Source organism: Alternaria metachromatica, assembly GCF_023757995.1.
Source record: "Alternaria metachromatica strain BMP 0045 chromosome Unknown scaffold_3, whole genome shotgun sequence".
Classification (NCBI taxonomy): Eukaryota; Fungi; Ascomycota; class Dothideomycetes; order Pleosporales; family Pleosporaceae; genus Alternaria; species Alternaria metachromatica.
In genome coordinates this window covers 904,755-920,882 of record NW_026055494.1, presented here as the reverse complement: position 1 = coordinate 920,882, position 16,128 = coordinate 904,755, and the positions used below count along the sequence as shown (strand labels likewise).

At 52.8% G+C, this 16,128-nt stretch overlaps 7 protein-coding genes across 7 annotated transcripts; 4 read left to right on the top strand and 3 right to left on the bottom strand.

The window, feature by feature from the left end:
- Positions 1 to 1,449: 1,449 nt before the first annotated feature.
- On the bottom strand, positions 1,450 to 3,068 carry J4E83_001959 (uncharacterized protein; the record flags this gene model as incomplete). Its single annotated transcript, XM_049328912.1, has 2 exons — positions 1,450 to 2,921; positions 2,972 to 3,068. The coding sequence occupies 2 exons, from the start codon at positions 3,066 to 3,068 to the stop codon at positions 1,450 to 1,452; spliced, it is 1,569 nt and encodes a 522-aa protein (XP_049191884.1).
- A 686-nt stretch (positions 3,069 to 3,754) lies between these two features.
- J4E83_001958 (uncharacterized protein) lies at positions 3,755 to 4,654 on the bottom strand (the record flags this gene model as incomplete). Its single annotated transcript, XM_049328911.1, has 1 exon — positions 3,755 to 4,654. The coding sequence occupies one exon, from the start codon at positions 4,652 to 4,654 to the stop codon at positions 3,755 to 3,757; it is 900 nt and encodes a 299-aa protein (XP_049191883.1).
- Positions 4,655 to 5,446: 792 nt separating this feature from the next.
- J4E83_001957 (uncharacterized protein) lies at positions 5,447 to 6,466 on the top strand (the record flags this gene model as incomplete). Its single annotated transcript, XM_049328910.1, has 1 exon — positions 5,447 to 6,466. One exon carries the CDS (start codon positions 5,447 to 5,449, stop codon positions 6,464 to 6,466), a length of 1,020 nt encoding a protein of 339 aa, XP_049191882.1.
- Positions 6,467 to 6,819: 353 nt separating this feature from the next.
- On the bottom strand, positions 6,820 to 9,237 carry J4E83_001956 (uncharacterized protein; the record flags this gene model as incomplete). Its single annotated transcript, XM_049328909.1, has 2 exons — positions 6,820 to 8,835; positions 8,887 to 9,237. The coding sequence occupies 2 exons, from the start codon at positions 9,235 to 9,237 to the stop codon at positions 6,820 to 6,822; spliced, it is 2,367 nt and encodes a 788-aa protein (XP_049191881.1).
- Positions 9,238 to 10,393: 1,156 nt separating this feature from the next.
- On the top strand, positions 10,394 to 10,984 carry J4E83_001955 (uncharacterized protein; the record flags this gene model as incomplete). Its single annotated transcript, XM_049328908.1, has 3 exons — positions 10,394 to 10,560; positions 10,611 to 10,751; positions 10,801 to 10,984. 3 exons carry the CDS (start codon positions 10,394 to 10,396, stop codon positions 10,982 to 10,984), a joined length of 492 nt encoding a protein of 163 aa, XP_049191880.1.
- Positions 10,985 to 11,348: 364 nt separating this feature from the next.
- On the top strand, positions 11,349 to 13,644 carry J4E83_001954 (uncharacterized protein; the record flags this gene model as incomplete). The annotated part of the gene is made up of 8 exons (XM_049328907.1): positions 11,349 to 11,436; positions 11,492 to 11,579; positions 11,631 to 11,706; positions 11,758 to 12,051; positions 12,102 to 12,374; positions 12,425 to 12,836; positions 12,884 to 13,395; positions 13,444 to 13,644. 8 exons carry the CDS (start codon positions 11,349 to 11,351, stop codon positions 13,642 to 13,644), a joined length of 1,944 nt encoding a protein of 647 aa, XP_049191879.1.
- Positions 13,645 to 13,920: 276 nt separating this feature from the next.
- On the top strand, positions 13,921 to 15,105 carry J4E83_001953 (uncharacterized protein; the record flags this gene model as incomplete). Its single annotated transcript, XM_049328906.1, has 1 exon — positions 13,921 to 15,105. The coding sequence occupies one exon, from the start codon at positions 13,921 to 13,923 to the stop codon at positions 15,103 to 15,105; it is 1,185 nt and encodes a 394-aa protein (XP_049191878.1).
- Positions 15,106 to 16,128: the final 1,023 nt, after the last annotated feature.

Sequence of the window (16,128 nt, the reverse complement as noted above, 5' to 3'; positions counted from 1 at the left end):
CACAGGCCTGCGGTGAGGAATTGATGCCAACCCCGTGAAGCATAATTGCTGTGGCAAAAACGAACAACGCCGAGTCGCAATATATGATGATGATTACTGATCCATTTCGTTAGGATGATGCGCATCAAATGCCCCGAGAGCGTGTGTTTCGTTGCACATACATATCGTGGCCAAAGGCAGCGCCATCCACTTCGTGATGGACTGAGTTCGTCGCACTGTCACATCTTGTTAGCATTCTCATTCTTTTGAAGTAGCACCAAAAGTTGAAAACCTACTTATGCAAACCGTAAGTGCACCAAAAGTAATGATCTCCAGCATGACACTGATTATCTGTCCCACTCGCGGCACCAGCGCGTTGGCAAGGACGTGACCTTCCATGGTCTCGGTATCGTGTCGTAGCTTTAGCCTCGCCAGAAAAGGTTGTTGCACGTCCAAGTGACCAGATATGAGGAAAGAGAGAAGTAAAAAAAAAGGTAGAATATTACGGATGATGAAATGAGAAAGAATGGCCACAATCAACCTCACGAACCCGGCTCTGGGTACTACAGCGAGAAGTAGGAAATCCCATGTGCAATTGACCCTTTACCGCAGAATCCGCACCCAAGTGCGCCGGGGCTGGAAAGTGCGCCATCGAACCTTGTACCCATAGTCCTGGCTAGCCACGCCTCTGCTCCTGTTGGGGCCAAAGGACTCTCGTACTTCGTATGCACAACGGTCAGTGCTGGGTTCGGAAGTTTAATGACTGCGACGGAAGCACGTCCGGGGGATCGCCGTTCGCTTCCTAGGGGTAGAACAGAAGGCCTGACGCCAACGCCACTCGTAGGCCAGAAAGTCAGACTGCGGGTGAAGTCTTAGCTTCCTTGACTCATTTACATCCGAGCACAATATAAGTCTGATAGGATGGCTCGCTGTTAGCTTAGTGGGCTCATGAACATAATGAAGGGGAAGAGTGCATTAACGTGAATTGCATCTAATACTTCGCGAGATATCGATGTGATCAAGCAAGACGGGCATGTCAAGGGAGGAACTCTCGAAAACCATTTATCCAGGGCCAGTACTCCACGCCGGGCTAAACAAGACGGCGGGTCCTCGCTAATCTCACGTGGTTGACGTAGCTTCGAGATCTCGAATTCCTTAGCGTTCCAGATGTTCCACAACGGTATCCAAGCCGATTGGGCTGGAATGATCGTGCCATCTCAAATCAGTGTCGAAGAATCCCCCGAAGGATGTCAAACGTGGCTAGAATGAAGAGTAGCTTCGCCAAATGCAGAGCAAGAGACTAATACCGCTCTTCCGAATACCAACAAGCCTGAAGCGTAGCGTCTGTGCTGCTACCTCGCCGAAGTGACCGCTTAATCAGTGATGGGGCAGACTCGCGTAGCAATGTTCATGCAAGTCTTTTAAAGTTCAAACAACGTGGCTTTCCATAGTGTTCGGAAGACGCAATCCTCATAGCTCCTGTTGATACAGCTCTTCGTCGGTGCCATCTTTCCGAGGGTTCGCATAACTGTCATCAACGCCCTGGGCAACCCAATCATCCCTGATCAGTCTAGCAACGTTTTTCCCGCTCAATGCACTCGTCTCCATGGTGCTGATAAAGCTCTCGATTCCGCTGGTATACCACAGTCCATTGTCTAGCTTGATCTCCTCAAATGTCACGCGTGGGTATTCGCGTGGGTATGAGTACCACAGTTTGTGGTGTATCCAGCTCACCGTGCCATTTACATCGCCGTGTTCGGCTTCCTCGTTTGAGACATGTTGGCCAAGGACGCGCGAGAGGAAGGTGGCGTTCACACGGGCAGGTGAGAAGATCTTGTAGATGTATTCCAATCGAAGTGGGGAAGATCCCGGGTTGATACCAGCATCGGATATGGATATGCTGAAGAAGTTGGGCGACCCGACACCATCCACCGGGACCTCAGACGGGGGTAGCGTGGTAAGGACGTATTGCGGTACAGGTGTCTCAGGCCCAAGGTTGAAAGCTTCTGGGTCCAATCGGAAGGGCGAGGCGAACAGGGTAGTGTACAGTTTCGCATAGGGGATCTCATCGGGAATGTGCTGTGGCGCGGGTTGGATAACAAGATCCGAATACTGAAGAGGGGATGCGAGGATGACATCGTCGAAGACCGATGTGTGGCCGGTACTTGCGGTAACTTCATAGCTGCCATCGTGCTGCTTCGAAATCTGGGCGACAGAAGTGTTGAGGTGGACATTGGCGCGAGAGGTTTTCAGCATATGCGCAAAGATCTGCCAGTTGCCTCCTTCAATCTGCATTGCTCCGTTTGTTGCCATGCAAACCATTGTCTCCAAGCCGTGAATATAAGGCAAGTTCGAGGCGTAGTTGACCCGGGTGCTGGCTTGGATAATCTCCTTGGAGAACGCTTCCCCGATTCCATTCGTCCTGAGGTACTGTTCCCCTGTCACTCCAGTGGCTTCCAACAAGCCCACACGCTCGACGGCGTCACTCAAGCTCTTCCACGGAAACACCGGTTCATCATACATCTCGAAGAACTTGCCCACGGCACTCTTCATCAGCCTGTTGGTCCAAAGCGGCGCAGCGCCATATCTCCACAGTAGCTTCGCCTTGTCCCACCAAGTATCACCAGCTTTCGTCACTACGACGAATTCCTGTCCATTCCAAATGCCTAAATCAGGCATTTCCATTTGCGCTGCGAGATCTCGTGCTCCAGCAGTAGATAAGTTGAATTCCTCCTTGGCTTTCACCATTATTCGATTGCTCTGTACAAAGATGCTGCCGCCCAGCTCTACGGATATCGTCGGATCGTTCCATGGGTTCACAGTCGTTGTGCGGCCGCCGACAAAGTCGTTGCGTTCGAAGACGGTGATGTTTGTAGGGATGCCTGCTTCGGCGGCATATTGCGCGAGATGGTATGCAGCGGATGAGCCACCTGCACCTGCACCTTCTCGGAGTCAGCATTTGTGATAGATCTTTCGGGGGTTATGGACTCACCTATGATTGCTACCTGCTTTACGTGGTGAGCCGGATCATTGGGTGTGAGAGCAAGTGCAGAGGGAAGCACCGAGGCAAGGCGCAACCACCGCGTCATCATGTTTACTCCTTCAAAAAGGCCGTGCCGCTTATATGTATGTTCTGGATCAAGTGTGAGGAATGAAGAAGCGTCGTCAGGTTCAAGTGATGTCGCAGGTCATGGTGGTGCGAAGGACGAAGGTTGGTATGGAAGGGCGCGGCAACGGTGATGATGGTGACGCGGCATGGATCAGCCAGCGGCAGCTACGAATAAGCATCTGAATAGAACATCGTACTCGTGCAACAAGACGATGTGAGTAAGGGATTATTCACGTATGATTATTCGTCGCGAATTCGTGTATTCAATCTTATTCAGTAAAAGCGACAGATGAGGACCGGGCGACGCGCAGGGGTTCGCGTTGACACGTGCTTGAGCTCGATACCTAGGCACACTCCCGAGGTCGATTTTTAAGGCCGCGCTGTGCCAATAGTCATGTTGCGGCCAATTCACTCAGCAAAACGCTAAGAGGTAATCGAGAGTGGATTTCTTAACGCTATAGGTGAACAAACCGCCCGAAAAATGATGCTAACCGTATAGTAAACCGAAAGGATTCCTTGTTACACCGTACTCCAAACGTGCCGCTAATCCAACGTGTACTTGCCCATGGCTCGTATCATAAGTATCGTGAGATGGTCATTATCCATGTTTGGGCTTACCCACCTTATTACGCTTCTCCGGAATTACGATTACTTCTCCTCGACAGCTCATACAGCAAACTTGACCGTCCGCTTCGTGGTCTCGATCTTGTTGACGGGCATGACTTCCCGTTCAACTGTCACTTCCCGCGAAGGCGTGTCTCGCACACCCCTTCGCCGTCTCTCACTACGTTTCGCTCTCGCCTCGCGAGTCTCACGTAGTTTCCATTCGGTCAACTGTTGTCGCCGCTTCTGCGACCTCGCATAGGCTAATGCTGGTGTAGGCTTGAAGCCAATCCCGTTGAGTCCAGTACCGTCATCATCTGGGTCAGTCGAAGGATCGACCAAGTGTCCCGTGATCTCGCTATCTCGCCACGTGAGAGCCGACATTGAGGGCGACGGCGATCTAGCCCGAGGGCGGGGTTGCGAAGAAGAGGGGTTTTGCGCGCGCGACTTCTGCTTTGCAGCTGCATGCGACTGCAGGGTCGTGGATATAGGCGATGAGACGAAGCTGGTGTGTTGGGCAAAAGAAGCGATATCTGGCAACAAGCGGGGTTGCGACGCCTGAGGGGTCTCTGGTATCACCCGAGAGAGGTCCAGCTCAGTCGTCACAGCGACAGTATCCAAGTCTTCCCCGTTTGTATAGCTGCTGAATTTCCCGCGTATGGTATATGTATCTGATGCAGCTCCACTGTCTACCCTCATGGCATCGAGCTTCGGCTTCTTGCGTATCACATCGTCGGTTGGTGTGAGCGGGGACATGGGTATTGTCGCGAGTGCAGCGAGGTTCATACCTCGCAGCTGATCTGCGACTACATTTCGTGGGCTATCAGGACCTGATGAGGGCGCGGGGCTGCCTCGTGGCGGTGCGGATGCGGGACGCAGGGCGAGGGCCGTGTTGAGCAGCGGGACAGGCGGGGGTTGATCGCGCTTGCGCTTCGGGGATGGGTGCGCCAGTTGCGTAGGCATGTCGCCGGTGAGCAGGGTGCCAGAATTACATCGGGGACTGCAGGTAAAGGATGTTGGTCGAGTCTACAAAGGTATTGTTGTTGTGTGGAAGAGCAACAGCGAGCAAATCGCACATGATCGCCGGTTACGCGAATGTGGGGCAGACGCACTGGCCCGCTGTAGGGCTGAAAGACACCCTGGCGCGCACCACTGCACGCAGATGTGCGTTGCGGTCCGACTCTTGCTGTCATTGCCATGGTTGTATGCAGGTGCACCTCTATCGCTGTATTTGGCTTGTTCGTTTCGTGGTCGTAATCTTCCATGTTGGTTTGCACTCCAAAATAGGCCTAGCCAGTTTACGCTTCCCTTGCCTGCTGCTGCCTGATCCAGTTGCTTGCGCTGTCCGTTGTTAACATCCCTCTTACTCGGTCCAAGTTCTGGTGTATATCTAGTCCTTGCCTTCACGGTGCTAATGTGAGAGCCTCTAATCATTCAAAGCGTCAACTATCCGGTTCTCAGCATTCCACGCCAAAGGAGTAGTGGCGCAAACGACATTCACCTGGAAGTACATTGGGATAGCGGCAGCTTTCTGCTTAGACAACACTGGTGGTAGTGCTTGCCCTCATCTTTCACCTTCCAAAAATCATGGAACAAAGCTCCATCCTCGGCTTCCTCAAGAAGCCGGGGTCATCACGACCGGGTCCCTCTCGAACAGAAAACACTCGTCCCGGTGAACCTTACCAGCGTCACAACACCAATCGTCCAAAGCACAACATATCTAACCACAACCGCGCACCTAACCGCCGACGCAATATGGCTCTCAAACAAGTTGCCGACGAGACCAAGTCGGTTCTCCCAGGTATCCTATCGAAAGTCCCGTCCAAGTTCAAGGCCGAGTGGGCTACTCTCGAGACGATAAACCATCAAGATGGATCTACTCTCCCTAAAGAACGGTGCCCGGGCATCAAGAAACCATGCATCATCGAAGTACTCAACATGGACTCGTTTGATGCAGCAATACAGCTTGAGCCCAACCATACTGTCCGTCAGCATTGTAGCATGAAGAAAACAGACGTGGATGTGGAGGACGACAAGCCTGCGATCGCTCCCAAGTCCGACATCGATGCACCAATGCAGGACGCCACCACAGAGGACGCTCCTGGAAAACTTCAAGACCCCGAAGTCGAGAAGCAAGCCGGAGAAGTCACTGAGCCCATGCGAGCCCGTCCAGTTGCCGTCCTTAACCTCGCTTCTGAGCGATCACCCGGCGGTGGCTGGCAGAAAGGGGCTCTCGCCCAAGAAGAATGCCTCTGCTACCGCTCGTCGCTCTACCTCACGCTAGATAGAGAGCAATACTACCCAATCCCCGCTCTCGCCGCTATATACTCACCCAACGTTGTCATCATCCGTAACGCCATGTCCGACGGCCATGAACTGCTCGAGTCCACGCATCCCATGGATCTCCCTGCGCTTTCCGTCATCAGCGTTGCAGCCCTCCGTCAACCACCTCTGTCAGACGATGGTATGACATTCAAGCACCTCGGCGCGAGGGCTCATACCAAGAACAACGTCCGCCTCATATTGCGCGTTGCCGCTCGACATGGACACACGAAGCTTGTGCTGGGCGCGTTGGGCTGTGGCGTGTATTCCAACCCACCAGGGGAGGTTGCCCTCTGCTTCCTTGAGGTCCTACGCGAACCGGAGTTCCAGGGAGGATGGTTCGAGAAGATTGTGTTTGCCGTTCTGGACAATGTACGGGGACCCGACGGTGGCAAGGACGGAACCGGTAACTTCGGTGTTTTCTATCGGACTCTACATGGACAGGTTGTGTAATGAGTGATGGAGGACAGCTTTGGATCATCAGCAACTTGTGTGTGGTTTCGTTACAGGCGTATGAGTCGGAAGCAATACGCAAAGGGTATCGCTAAACCTGATGTGGATAGTTGACGGGAACGTATTCATAGAGGGCGTTACGTGGCAACAACACGGATAACGGCAGAGCATTCACAGCGATTACAGTATCAACATAGCATTAATCAAGTAGCAAGCATTGGCCCCACAGGGCAGATCTCTTTGAATTCTGATGACACCAGGAGAAATAGGTTGGTATCATGATGCAGGTATATGTACAAGAACGCAAAGATGCAAAGCACTCCATTACCCTTCGACTGTTCAAGCTCCCACGTCTATGACTTGAAGGTTTTGCTACGTCCTGCGACTTCTTTCTGCGCCCTCGGCAGTCCCTTGGGTGCATCCGTCATACCTGAGAAGGGCGCAAAGCTCGAGTTCTTCTTTTTCTTGTCCTTTTTCTTCTTCTTCCCATCTCCGTCTTCGGCATGCAGTACTGATTTCGCGTTCGCGTAGTCAAAGGCAGGCTCGTCGCTGTGGTTGAGACCTGCGGCATGGGCAGCAGCATCGTCCTTCTTCTTTTGTTTGCGTGCCGCTTTCCTAGCGGCTTTCTCACGTACGCGGATGGCATCCGGTGTTTCTTCAGGTGCGTCTAGCATGATCTCGTCGTTGGTCATGGGATCAAGGGCCGGGGCAGTGGTCGACTCGTCTTCTACCGCGTCTCCTCGCTTTCGTTTGCGACCACCAAGATGCTTGACAACGAATGTGTCGGTTCGTTGGTCTTCGGCTGGTCTCTCTTCTTTCGGCACAAAGGTGTGCTGTGGCTTCTCTGCTTTTGGTGTAGCTTGGGCCGTTCCATTTGAATCAGCAAATACTTGGGCGGTGAGAGGTGGTAATGGTAGAGCAAGTCCGATGTCGATGGTTGGTATTTCCGGCTGTTGTGGCGCCTGGTTTGCCTTCCAAAGTTCGCCCCAAAATTCCGAAGAGGAAGCTCGGGTAGCTGGAACTGCTACAGTGCTTTGAGGCACAGAAGCCTCAACAGCTGGTGCTGCAGTCACCTCTGCTACCTTGATCGCAGCGTCTGACTCGGCCCTTTCCGCCCTCTGCATGTCGGCAATCGTCTGGAGCACGTTGTGCAGCTCCGGTCCATTGACACCCTCCTCTTTAGCCTTGGCAATCACAGCTACAAGCTCATCTGCATGCGCTCGAATGATATGCGATACGTGTTGGATTGCGTTGAAGAGCGCAACCTTGTCCGCAGGTATCATACGAGCTATGGTGAATACGGCGTGGTTGGGCATAATGAAAAGCGGACTTTCATCTTCTTTCCGGCTGAGGTCGTCTCTCCATCTATGAACGGCGCGGAAGACAGAGAACTGTTGGGGGGTAAACTGCACAGGCGTGCGTGAGACGAGCTTGTACCAACCAGCAGTTCCAAGACCCATCTCGGTATCGTATACAGGGTGTTCGTAGCGTTGCAAGGCCGTCTCTTTCGACTTTTGAAGTACATCTTGGACCTTGTTCTTGTCTGGGTTAGAGAAGTCAGACTTCTCGACTAGCTCGTTGCGCATGTTGTCGTATATGTATAGGAGGAAGTGGGTATCAGCGCGTGCGTATTCGAAGAGTTCCTTGCTGAGCGGTCTCACGCGCCAATCTGCGAGCTGGTACTGTTTCTGGGCCGTGAACTGGACATGCCTTTCGAGTAGATATGCCAGACTGGCACCAGGGTAACCAAGGGCCCGAGCAGCATGGTAAGTGTCAAAAAGACCAACGACATATAATCCCAGGTCTCGCTGAAGCCAGACAATGTCCATGTATGCACCGTGTAGAACCTTCAGGATGCTGGGATCGGCGAACACCTCGTTCAGGCATTCGAGCTTCCGCCGCCAGGGCTTCAAAGTGTCGACTATCCAGTCCTTATCGCGTGTGCTTATCTGCATTAGTGACACCATGCCGATGTATGAGCGGTTGTCGTGGTGTTCCAGATCGATGGCGATTTCCTTTGCAGTCTTTAGCTCAGAGAGCATCGTAGCCAATGCTTCAGGAGTGTCGACCAAGGTTGCGGTGGTAGTTTCGAAGGGAGGGTATTGCTGCGGCTCGGAGTGCTCGTATACGGTCGAAGGATACTCGTAGGTTTCAATCTCGGTCTGGTATGGGTGGGGGTATTGTTCCCGTCCGCGCCTGTCCTTGAATGTCTGCAAGCATTCTTCTAGCGGGATCTTCGCATGCGGCTTGGATGTGACTAACGGGCGGAAGCCGCCAGTTTCGCTGTTGCTAGGCGCATGCTCGAACTTGAGCTGCGGCTTCGCGATGATCTTCTTGTCGGCAATGTTGGGGCGTGGTTTCACAGGTGCCTGCGGACGCGTTAGATGATGCGCCTCACTTTCCGTGTGGGCGCTCCTTACCTGCTCCGTCGCGGGACTCAAGCGCTTCACGACGCCCGTGTACTCATCGAGACTGGTGTCGGCCTTCTCAAGCAAGCTGTCGATGACATCAACAACCCCCCTCCAATTGGCGTCTATGGCTTCGACGTCGGGCAGCTTGGGACCTACAGCGTCCGAGCTCGCAGCAGCATTCTCGAGAAGCCGCTGCGCGAGATGAAGGAGGCGCGCATTCTGGGCGTCGAGCTGCGTGCCAGCGTCCGGGTTCAGCGATCGTTGGAAGGGAATGTCCGCGCCGCCTATGAGAGAGGCAGACTTGGTGGTCGACTTCAGGGCGGCCGCGATTTCTGTCTGGAGCGTCTTGAAGGAATCCATGGCGAGTTTAGTGTGCGCTCATCCTCCGAGGTGGTGTTCGATGACGCGGTCTACGGTGGCGTCTCGCTTGGATGTCGTAGGTAGGGTTGGTGTGGAGAGGAAGCGCGTGTCGCAAGTGTTTAGAGAAAGAAACCTTCAATGATCTTCGCTAGCGCGCTTTCCCTATCGATAGCCGCGCGACCTTCACCAGACCCTCGGCCTCCAGTCATGCGGATCAGCGCCATTGCTCAACCACGACCTGTATTTTCACCAACATGTCCGCCTCCTTAGCACCGGAATGCAACGAAGTCAAAGAGTGAGCGTGCGCGTTGTTGGTGTTGTTGCTGCAACCCGCTGACACAGGCCAGACGCTACGATAACTGCTTCCTCAAGTGGTACAGCGAAAGTACGCAGAGCATCAAGTAGGCACCAAGTACAAGTACCTACACATTCTGACAACGTGCAGAGTTCTTGCGAGGCACTGCTACAACCGACGAATGTAAACCGATATTCGAGCAGTATGAGAAGTGTCTTTCAGTCAGTCACGCAGCCAACTCGATGCTTGGCCTTGCACCTAGCTGACTTGTTGAATAGCGAGCTCTGAACGAGCGAGGCATCGACAAAATGTTGAAGGAAGTGCGAGACGACAACAGGGAAAATGATGCTGAGCACATGAAGCCAGTGCGGACGTTCTTCCCAGTGGCATAGAAGTGAAGCTAACAACATCCAGAACCGATGATCCCTCAAACATGCTCTATCGTACTTCGTAGAACTATAGACATATTCAGGCGCATCCACCTCATCAAGTGAGTTTGTAGTCTCTGATCCCAATGCAGTGGGTATTCTACACAAAATCGAGGAAGAAAAGCTCATGGGCATGCAGAATTTCGCATTAGCGTCTCCATACCATACCTTGCCGGAACAGCCAATTGTCTTCATCCATATGTACTTTTATCATGTATAAATATTCCCGAATGTTCTCGAGGTTTACCGCATCAACAATGCACCAACATTGCTGGTCGGGCCGCTTCGTACATGTGCGCTAGGCCCCCGAATGACGACATAGTGCGAGATCCATGTATCTCGGGAATGCATCTCATCCGCTCTCCCAGCTCCACTGAGTCCACCCCGTGGTCCCACAACTTTATAAAGCCCTCTCCTTCGCTGGCTCAATTCGATGGTCAACTACCTCTCTGTCCCTGAATCAAGCATGGCTACCAAAGTTGGTCTCGGCGTCCCAATGCCGCTCCTCGCTCCTGCGACTGCTACATGGGCTTTCCCATTCGCGGCTTACTACCTTTTCCTCCAAAATCGCATTGTCTACCACCGTATCACCTCGAAAACGTAGGATAAGCTGCTCATCCGTAACAAACCTTCACTAACGTTGACGACAGCTTCATGGGTGACAAATCGGACGAGTCGAAAGGCACCACTGATCCACTCTACGTTGCCTCACGCGCGCAGCTAAACTTCACTGAGAACGTGCCCCTCGTCCTTGGTATCGCACTTCTCGCTGAGCTCAACGGAGCCAACAGGTAATCTCACCAGACCAGGACCACAGAACCCACCTAATTCGTTCATCAGGTCCTACATAAACTACGCACTTGGAGCTCTGTTCGCATTCCGTGTCAGTCACGCTGAGCTTGGCTTGATGATCAACGAAGCCAAGGGGCCCGGAAGAATTGTTGGTTTCTACGGCACCCAGGCTGTACTGGCAGGTATTGCTGGATACGCGACGTATCTGATCACGGATTACTGGATGATTTGAGCAAAAAGACGTGCATGTAGCGGAATAGTCGTCCTTCAGGGTTGGCAAAAACAGACGATGGAAATAGACACTACAAATGAAGTTTTGTTTCTAGTGAAACCCATTGACCATGCATGTGCGTATATAGGTCGACATAGAGACTCGAGGAAACATGTGAAATGAGGCGCATTACGTAGCAGCTGCGGTGGCGCCAAGGCATGCGAAGTAGGCGGACAGCTGCCGCGATCCCAATCCCCACCAATTCTTAAGAACATAGGTTACAGATACAACCAGCCTCGACGGACGCGTCCCTACCCTCTCGAACCTCGGAATCGTCCTCCTCTCCTAGTCTAGAGCCTCAGCAACCAAATCCTCCGGCGGCGCAATGGAGGCAGCGTCTGCGCGCATGGCCGCCCGGGATCGTTACGGCGCATTCGGAGAGGCACCCAGTTCACCACTGCAGCGCTACATACGTATGCACAACGTAACCACGCCCGTGCAAGGCAGAGCTGACCTGGCAAAAAATAGTACAAGCTTGCGATCCGCAAAACTTTGAGCCTAATCTGGCCCTGAACCTCGAGATCTCCGACCTGATCAACAGCAAGAAAGGCTCCGCGTAAGATCAGGCCACGCTACCACTACCGGCAGCAGGCTAACTACGTCCCAGGCCCCGGGAAGCAGCTGTTACCATCGTACACTATGTCAACCACCGCAACCAGAACGTGGCACTCCTCGCGCTCAATGTACGCCCACGCTGCCCCGCCTCAGACACCGTATAGCTCACCACAAGATAGCTCCTAGACATCTGCGTCAAGAACTGCGGCTACCCATTCCACCTTCAGATCAGCACAAAGGAATTCCTCAATGAGCTCGTCCGCCGATTCCCCGAACGTCCACCTGTGCACTCGACGCGTGTGCAGAACAAGATCCTCGAGCTGATAGAAGAATGGCGGCAGACGATATGTCAGACATCGCGGTACAAGGACGACCTAGGCTTCATAAGGGATATGCACAGACTGCTGAGTTACAAGGGCTACATCTTTCCCGAAGTGCGCAAGGAAGATGCCGCCGTCTTAAACCCTAGCGATGTACGTACCCGCAATCCTGCCGGTCGAAGCATATGGCTGACAAAGCGCAGAATCTCCGATCAGCAGAAGAAATGGCCGAAGAAGAGCGAGAGGCACAGTCCGCGAAGCTTCAGGAGTTAATTCGTCGTGGTGGACCCGCGGATCTGCAAGAAGCGAACAAGCTCATGAAAGTCATGGCCGGATACGATACCAGGAACAAAACGGATTGGCGCGCAAAGGCTGCCGAAGAAGTCGGAAGAATACAGCAAAAGGCAAAGATACTCGAGGAGATGTTACAGGGCTACAAGCCGGGCGATCAGATCAAAGAGGGCGACGTCTTTGAGGTATGCCAACTGAGGTAGTAGGCAAGCGACATTGGCTGACCAGATGACAGGAACTTGCCAACGCTCTCCAAAACGCGCAGCCGAAGATACAGAAGATGTGCGAAGAGGACTCCGAAGACCACGAAGCTGTAGCGAAGCTCTTCGAAATCAACGATAGCATACACCGGACAATAGAGAGATACAAGCTTTTCAAGAAAGGCGACATCGAGGCGGCGAATAACATTCCTCAAGGTACACTTGGTCGCAGTGGTGCTGGTGTATCACAGGGTCCCAACAACACGTTGAACCTGATTGATTTCGGCGACCCAGAGCCCGCGCCTCAGATAGCAGGATCGTCGCAGACTTCCCAACAGCCAGCTGCGGCAGGCAATGCTCTCGAGGACGATTTGCTGGGCTTGTCTCTAAGCGGAGATACATATGGACAATCAGGCAGCATATCTTTGGGAGGCTCAAACGGCTCAGGTCAGTCATGTTATCACAATGAGTATCCGTCTACTAACGCTCACTAGTTTTGGGCATGTCTGGTATGGCTGTGCCACAATCGCAAAAGGCATCCAACCAAGCTATCACCGATCTCTTCACAGCAGCGCCAAAGCCTACGCAATCCCCAATCACGTCCCCTCCTCAATCTGCATTCTCTCCTCCCCCAGTGCAACCAGCTAGGACACCTGATCCTTTTGCGGCCCTAACTTCTACACCACGGCAAGGATCGCCTTTCCAATACCAACAATCCATCAAACCACCACAACCTGCATCCGGTGCTGTCGACCTGTTAGGAGGCGGGGTGTCTGCACCGACGACTAACCTGGCACAAACCAGTGCTGCGAACGATGACGATGAGTGGGACTTTGCCTCATCTGTACCTGATACGTCCAAGGAGATCTCCGTTACCAACACGAGTATCAATGTCCTCTTCAACGTTTCGAGAGAATCGGACACCACGCTGCTGATTCAATCGCGGGTGTCGAATAATACACCACTTCCAATCTCCGGTTTGACCTTTCTGTTGGCGGCGTCTAAGGTAAGTTTTATAGCTACGAATGCAGGGTTATGAGTTAACAACCGCTAGGGCGCGCAACTACAGCTGGAGCCACAATCTGGTGTCAACCTTGGACCGAACCAAAAGTTTGGCATTACTCAGAACATCCGAGTAACCAACGTGCAAAGAGGGTCAGGGACCAGTGTCAAGATGAGGTGGAAGGCTGCGTATTCTCTTGGTGGACAGCAGAAGAACGAAATGGGGGAGATTTCGAGCCTTGGTGTTTCATAGCTTTCGCGACACAGCTGCCAGATCCACGAACTCGTAAAGCACAAATGAAGTACTTGCCGCGATCTGCACAATGAGTTCCATGCAGCGATACTTTATGGGCTAAGTGACGCGATCCACCTTTGGCGCGTAACTGATCAAACAACGTCATTGCACTAGCGCGCCTTATCGATTACGATGTTCAAATGTTATTCCACTCACTCTTGCCCCGCCACTCTGCAACTCACTCAGCCCCAAACCGCAAAACACCTTTATTTCAAGACCTACCAGCAAGTCACCATGGTCCGCCACAAGAAAGACTTCAAGGGCAACAACAAATTCCGAAACCCAGCGAAAGCACGCGCGCCTCCTCGCCCCCGCCGCGCATCAGATGCAGAAGAAGAGGAGAACGACGGCGCCAACCCGAGACCTGCGAAGCCCGAGTTCAAAGCCGCATGCTGGGACCTCGGACACTGCGATGCGAAACGCTGCTCTGGCAAGAGGCTCATGCGCCTGGGCATGATGCGCGAGCTTCACGTAGGGCAGAAGTTTGCTGGTGTAGTGGTCAGTCCGAAGGCGAAGAAGATACTGAGTCGCGAAGACAAGGATCTGATGGAGCAATACGGCGCTGCGGTCGTAGAAGCCAGCTGGAAGAGGATAGACGAAGTCCCATTTGGCAGGATAGGTGGCAAATGCGAACGCCTACTTCCGTACCTTGTCGCCGCGAATCCAACAAACTACGGTCGTCCTTGGCGATTGAACTGTGTCGAAGCTCTGGCGGCTTGTTACTATATCACTGGACACCCTGAATGGGCCGAGTCGATCCTCTCGACTTTCTCCTATGGTCAAGCGTTCTTGGACATCAATGCCGCACTGCTCAAGCGTTACATGGCGTGTGAAAACGAAGAACAAATCAAGAAGGCTGAGGAAGTCTGGCTAGAGAAAATAGAGCGCGAGTACAACACGAGTCGCACAGAGAAAGAGGATGGCGTGGAAGAGGACGTCTGGGCGGGTGGAAACATGAATCGGCGGGTTATCGACGAATCAGATGAGGATGAGGATGAGGATGAGGATGGAGAGGAAGAAGACGAGGTTGACCCGCGAAACCCGTATAACATCCCAGAATCTTCAGACGATGAAGAAGAGATGGCTGAGCTAAGGCGCCGTGTCTTGGCATCGAAGCCCTTTACCAACCCTGCACCAAAGGATGATGAAGATGAAGGCGAGGGCGACAAGAAGGTACCCGAACGCATACCTCAAATGGAACCTGCACCGGAGAATGCCAAAGCCGAAGTGGAGGACGACAGCGAGCCCGCGGAAGGCGATGCAGATGATGATGAATTCGATAGCTTCATGGCAGCGCAACCTACCACGGACCGGACAGGCATAAGCAGCAAGCAGAGATCAAAGGCCATGGATGGCAAGTACAAGGCCACCTTCTCGAGTGGCAGTGTAAAGGCACCCAGTGGACGCGGCTACCAATAGTTCTCAGCCTCGTAGCTTCTACTATAGTAAGAAATGTGAACAATTCTGTCGGATTGGGAAACTGCTGCAAACGTTTACCTAACCGGTTATCGTTAGGTTGTCGTTCTGGGACTAGTTCGAGCCTAGGCAGCCGAGGGCGATCGTTTCGTGCGACAAACTGCATTCGCGAAACACCACTCCAAACATCGTCGTTTGACGATGCGATGCGCGAGCGATAAACTTTGGACGTAATTACTCATAGTATCCTTCATGCCTCACGAACGGTCGTTTGCGACTAGCCCCCGCGGTTTGAAGCTGCATCGATAACACTGTGGCGGCACTTGCACCGGCTGCTGCAGGCAGCGCAGCGAAAGAGACGAAAATCAACAGTTCTCTCGACGCCATTGACTTTACTCCGACTTGTGAGCATCGCATTGATTCCTCTCGTTGTTGTCACATGAATACAAATGTCCATATTAGTCTCACTACCCGAGCACCGTATCGCCACCAGTCGAGTTGTCTCGCAAGTCACTAGGGCTAAGCTTTCCGGCAAATCCGTCCCAGATGCGCAAACTAAACGTCCTGCCTGACGTTTGAAACCAGATTCGAAAAGAAGCATTGCCGTCAGTCGAGCAATCTCTTGGCCGACACCATACCTGTAAGGACACAGGTCTCGTCGAGTGACACGGGCGTATCAAGAAGCCATAGCAAGTTTTGTGTGGGCCTCCTCAGTCCGAAGGGGTTGAAAATGCCTGAAGGCTATGTAACTCCATACTCCGGAACATCTTGCCATCAATTCTTGGAGCACGACACGAAACCCCATTGACCGGATCGGGATACGCCGGACCAAAAGCCGAAGTCATGGTACGAGACGCGAAGTTCATAATAAGCTGCTGTGCCACAACTCACTGTTCGAGTACCTTTCTGCTGCAGCAAGTCTGGTCAGTTGCTCCGCCATTCTCTCGCTCTTCTTTTAGTAATCTTTCTTTCCCTCTTATTACTTAATACTTTCCAAGCCCAGGTGGCTTTTTTTACTACCAACAT